At 32.9% G+C, this 6,200-nt stretch overlaps 1 protein-coding gene across 1 annotated transcript in view; it reads left to right on the top strand.

The window, feature by feature from the left end:
* LOC118734950 overlaps positions 1-5,985 on the top strand; it is a 14,601-nt gene extending 8,616 nt beyond the window's left edge. The window contains exon 2 of the mRNA XM_036464545.1: positions 5,915-5,985. Within this exon, the coding sequence (XP_036320438.1) occupies positions 5,915-5,985 (71 nt within the window). The remainder of the gene's footprint in view (positions 1-5,914) is intronic.
* The last annotated feature ends 215 nt before the right edge of the window (positions 5,986-6,200 follow it).

Genomic DNA, 6,200 nt, shown 5'->3' with positions numbered 1-6,200 from the left:
GAATTTGGGAATGAGCCCCTCCACCAGTTCTATAAAGTTCCTGCCGAATTATGGCTAATTTCTTTTTCAATGTCTTTTTCAAGCTTTCATATTTCAATTTCAGGATAGATGTCGAGCGTGCGGTTCCACCGGAGGATGAATTGAAGAGCTTTGCAACTTTCTCCCATGACGCTTCTTTCTCCTTATTGGTAGCAGTGTCTGTCTTTTTGTTCTCCAATATATGCTTGAATTTTGCAACAATTTCTGTTAATATTCGCACTTCTGTTTGGGTAAAATTAGCAGGTCTTTGCCTTTTTCTCGCGACATTTTCAACAATTTCAATATTTTCAAGAATTTCTATTTCTTCCATTTTACAATTGGCAGACTTGACAAACAATAAGATTATACATACTAGGGTTGTTGCGAATATTCGCATTCGCATTCGCAACCGCGGAGCTTCGTATTAATTTTAACATTCGCATTCGCAATAATCAATGCGGAGCTTTTGCGAATGCGATTGTTGTATATGGCAAACAAAATGACAAATTGTGGAAAATATTTTTGCCTGTGGTCGTGGGAGTATTTGTGTAACAAAACTGGTCAAATGTCATATTTATCAGCTTTGATAAAAATGTCTTTAAACATATTATGGGTACTCATGGAAACGCGTAAATGCCTTCTTTACTGCGTAAACCTCGTAAATAAAGCGATTTTCCATACACAATGAAGTACGTTTACGAGGTTGACATGGTTACGAGGCATTTATACGTTTAGATATAACTGAGCTATCAATGGGCAGTCTTACAAGTTCCCACTTCTACTTGACCTTTGACGTACGTCAACGAGAACATAGTCCTTTTAATACTATTTTTTTCTGTGCTTTAAATACCTGCATTGGTTTCTTTCTTTTTAAGATTTTTTTGTACCAATCTTAAAAAAAAAAACTACTAGACACAAAAGAAGAAAGCGAAGAGAAAAGCTACTGATTCCCCAAATTCTGAAATAGCCAAAGGAATGAGAATGAAGAATTATTTTTACAAAGCTTTAGAAAAACCTGACATGTATTTATTTGGTTTGGCTTGTAATACTACGTTCAAATTGGCTCCATTTAACTTGTTAAATGGAAAATAGCTTTTTGCAAAACACAATCGTCCACATTGAACATTTGGACTTAACTTTGATGGTTGTTTGATTACGAATAAAAATTCGAAAAAAATATTCAAAATCAAGTTTTTGTGCTTCAATTTGTTTTGTGCGAATGTCTGCTTCATGATATTAACTTAAAGACTTCAAAATGTTTAGTTCGTATGCACTATTTATCTCTGCGTACGATGAGACCTCATGGGAAATAACTAATTACCGCCTGGGCCTCTTTTTAGGCGGGCAGACATGCATACAAATTTGATATTTTTTGATAATTTTTAATAATAATTTTTTGGGTCTTTCTGATTGGCCGGAGCAGAAAGCTTTATGATACAACTCGGCGCTGAATTGGTTTTCAAACGAGTTAAATGATTTAATTGGTTCCATTTTCCAACAACAATTGCATGTGATTTAACTTGTTTATGAACAAGTTTTGTTCATTTAACTGGTTCAAGCCCATTTAACACGTTTAGCTCGTCAATTTGAACGTAGTATAAGCGCTAGATTCTAATTTTTTTTTTTTAAATACTTAACATCCGTATTCGCATCCGCATCCGTGGATGTTAGCTGTTAGATATTCGCATCCGCATTCGCATTCGCGGATGTCTAAAATTCCACATTCGCAACATCCCTAATACATACATACTTTTTGACAATCATATTGAGCAACTAACCTGTTGTCCTTTTCTTTCACAAGGTGTTTCCAATATATTTTGTTCGTACTCATTTTTTGATAACCATTCATATTGCCATTTTGAAATGTGAGAGTTTTTACGCTCTAGAAAATAGTTTCTACAACTTCACATACGCGGTTTTGCATTTTGCTGATACGCGGTTTTGCACTTTAAACGACGATATATATGTTTTGTTCTAGATGAATACTGGTAATCAGTGTTGCCAGAACTTTTTAGACGAACCGGCTAAATTGGCAAATAAAACCGGCTAAAAACGGCTAAAATGTTTCAACTAAATTTCACATGTTTTATTTAAATAAATCACGAGTAAAAAGACTATTTCTTGGAGAGAAGTTACAAATTCGAGCCGGAAAAAATTTTGCCAGCAAGAAGTTGCAATTAGGCACATGGTTGGATTTTTTGTCGACGATAATTTGAATAAACAATTTCGTTAAATTTAAAAATTTACAAATTGGAGCGATTTTAAAATCAAAAAAATGTAAGTTAATATTTGTTTACTTAATTAATTTAGTTAATTCCAATGATTTGAAAGGTACTCGGCAAAAAAAAAACTATTCTTAATCGGAATGCAATCCCAACCAGAGTCGATATAGTAAACCAGACAAAGAAATTGAAACGTATGTTAAAGAAAGTCGGACTGACAAGATATATACACGTAGATCCTGTTTTATGCCCCTCTGAAAGAATTTTAAAAATTCTATATAAATTTCTTTTGTTTGAAATGCAACCGTGGACACTAGCTGGCAGAAAAACTTACAAATTTGCCTTCGTACAGAAAATTGCAAGTTTCTCTACATGAGAGAGAATTTGGGAGCATTTTTTCTTACTATCTGATATTTTGAGTGATAATTCTCGCTGGATTTTCGACGAACAAACCTATTGTCTTCCCTACAAGGCCTTTTCAGACTGACCGATTCTCAATACACTCAAATAGAAACCAATACACATAAAAAACGCTGTAAACATTTCCCTTCAATTTTAAGGCAGTAAAACAACGACCTTAAGCTAACATCAACCGAGGCCATTTGTTGACAAGGGATGCAAAATTACAGTTACACAGAAGAACTGGTCAGATTTTTCAGAAATCCCTGCAATTCTGATGTAAAATATGATGCCAAAAGACTGCAGATCTCCCATTTAGATGACCGGTCATATGACCGGCAGATGTCTCGTAGGATTCCCAGAGAGTTTTGCTTTACATAGAAATTTGTGCTCTTTTATTTTCATTTTGACTCACTTCAGTGTTGGTTCCTTTAATTCAAGTTGGCATTCGGTTTTTGGAATTTAAATAAGTTCTCAGCAAAAAAGTTTGTTTAAAAAATGCATATGTGTACATAGTGCTTGAAAATATCAATTTTTCCCTTACCTTAAACCTTTGGGAGTGGGCAAAAATGATGTTTTGTAATCTAGGCAGAATTGAATATGCGCTATCTGGGAAGACAATATCTACATGTAATATTTATTCTCTTTGTTGGCACTATATCCAAACACAAACGCATATTAAGTGTCTTAACAGTGAAACAATTTCTTATTTTCTAAGTTTGCGTATAAAACTTCACACTTAAAATTAAGACATTTATAACAAACATTTTATGAAGAAAAACCCTTCTTCGTTTAAAATAAAAATAAGCGAAATCGCCCAATTTCATACAACCCTGCCTGACATGAAAATTTACCCCACGATAAGGCTAGTATCATTAGTAGGCATTTCTAACAGATTTTGGGTCGCTTAGTCAAAAATGGAAACATATATACATATTTGAAATTTAAGAAAACAAGGCAAATAGCAAAATCGGCTAAAAAAGGCTAATTCTTTTCTGCAAAACGGCTAACAAATCGGCTTCCGGCTAAATCGAAATTTCTCCGGCTGTTTGCTATCGCAACCGGGTAAATCTAGCCGGAAAACGGCTAAAATGGCAACACTGCTGGTAATCGATACAGCAATTCCTACACAATTAGCTCAATATTTCGTTACCTGAAATGAAAATGAAACGTAACAAACATCGCCACTGAAACGGAAAATGTCGTGACTAATTATCTCTGTTTTTCATAAAACGATGTGGGGAGTTTTAATTCGAGGAAATCCATAATATCAATTAAAAAGTGCATTTTGGATTTTTTATTAGTTACAACTTTTGCATTTCACCGACGATGTTTGTTACGTCTTTTTGCATTTCAGGTGTCGATTTGTTTTGTTTTTTTTTTGGATTATGGCACTGTTGAAGTAAGTAAGCGATACGTCCTTTAATTTTAATTAAATTTAATTTAATTAATGCACTCTTTTTGCAAATATTATGACAGATATTTGAATATTGTCAAAAGCCATGAAGTGAATTGAATAAGTACACCCGGAAAAAAGTCAGCTAAAAATATTTCTCTGAACACATGATTTGGTAACTATAATATTTTAATATTTTTTAATTATCTCGGTAATTAAGGAACTGGATGATCTTGAAGATTTTTCATTTGAATATGGTGCAATTCTACTCTTCTCTGCTCTTAGTTGACCATATGAGTTATCCGCATGCTCTTTCTCCTTTTGCTTTAGTTCAGTGGAAGACATCTCTATTGGGATTTTATTTAGTTCCATTCTCGCTTCTGTGAGTTTTTCAAATTCCGATTGTTTCAGTTGTCTTTTTGTACTACTTTTTTTTAAACAGGAGTAATTGGTTGCTTCAAAGCCTGAGGAGACCAAGTGTCCCATTTTGGTGCTTCAATATATGTACATATAACATGGAACGGAAAACAAACAATAAAGAATATACCAAATATGAATATATCTTAATTCCAAGTGTAAAAATATGAAGTCTCAGTACACTGCATCACAGGTGTGGTGAACACATATTTAGTTGACGCAACTAATTTCTTTTCTCAGGGTGTAACTTTCATTGTTAAACCAAATTAGATGCCCAACTTGCGCAACCAGCATACAGCCCGCGACGAAACGATAGCACCTCATCATTCAATACTTCATATAGCAGCATGAAAATTCATTGCTTTACCGATTTTCTTTCGAAATTTCGTAAAAGAATCGAAGTGTGCGTAGTTTATTTAATTTTAGAAAATTCGGTAAAAAATCGGATGAGGATTTGAGTGTTAACTCACAAAAACCATGTAAATCCAAATTTCAAACTTTAAATTAAATTATGAAAATTCTACAACTTCTTCTTCTCAACTTTAAGCATATCAATCAGAATTCCTAGAAATTTTTAGTATCCAGTTTTATAGCTTATTAAATTTTAGTAATAAAGTTGCTAAAAAATGCCGTTGATTTTTGATAATTTGTTTTCCTGACGGTATCGCCACTTTCTTAGATACGACGTAATCTTCTAGATGCTAAAATTATCAATAATGAGTTGTGCTTTAATAAATAACACTAGTAAACAGGTTTTAAAAAAGTTCTGATCGGTGACATTTGATATTTCCAATGTAAAATTTTCTCTTGAATCGGATTATGAACCAAAATTTTAAGAATTAACATTTCTTGAGATATAGCCAAATTGGTTTTGAAAGCAATTCGGTGTCCTAAATTGCAAATAACTTCGGAAGCAGTTAGCCAATCTAAAAATTTCCTTTTATATTAGTGGATCTTTTTACATTTATTAACATCTATGCCAACAACAATTTCCAACTGGATTACTTTCGGTACCACAATCAATATGAAGAAATGTGTTCACTTCCGGTTTCTTTCTTGTACTTCAAAGTATGATCTTTTGAAAATATAATGAGACCCTCCTTATCTTTGTTTATTAATAAATGTAGAAGCTATGATCACTTAAGTAGAAGGCTTTATAATTAAGTTTAAGGTTTTCATAGAAATTTACGACCTAAATTTCAGTCAAAGCTTGAACAATTAATGAAACCATAAATTTGTATGGAAAGTTTTTGAGCGTCTTTCTACTTAAGTGTCCGTTACTCCTACATTAATTATTAAATGTAGACATACAGGGTCTTATTGTATTTACAAAATATCATGCTTTGAAGTACATGAAAAAAGCGGATGTGAAAACTCTGCACTTTGTTTCAGATCTCAAAAGACCGAAATTTTGCTATATCTCTTAAACTTTCATAAAATTTCACTTCATATTCGGATTCAGTCAGAAAATTTCACATGGGAAATGATGGTCAATTGACCAAGATCAAAATTACGGTCAACTATTGTAATTAAAAAACATTAAATGATCAAAAGACAAGTAGTCAAAGCTTAGGAAAATGTTAGGGTGGTATCTTTCGTCGCGGGCTGTAACAAAAAATTAGCAACATACCATAGTTCATATGGAACGGTAGCGTCTAATTTGGTTTGGTAATAAAAAATGCTGATGCTTTAACATTTAAGATTACAGGGAACATATCAATAAGAATATATACTTTCATATTCTCCTG

The sequence above is a fragment of the Rhagoletis pomonella genome, unplaced genomic scaffold (assembly GCF_013731165.1).
Source record: "Rhagoletis pomonella isolate Grant_MI unplaced genomic scaffold, Rhpom_1.0 Rhpom_scaffold_00003, whole genome shotgun sequence".
Classification (NCBI taxonomy): Eukaryota; Metazoa; Arthropoda; class Insecta; order Diptera; family Tephritidae; genus Rhagoletis; species Rhagoletis pomonella.
Note: the sequence above shows the minus strand (reverse complement) of the source record. Positions and strands in the feature narration are given on the sequence as shown.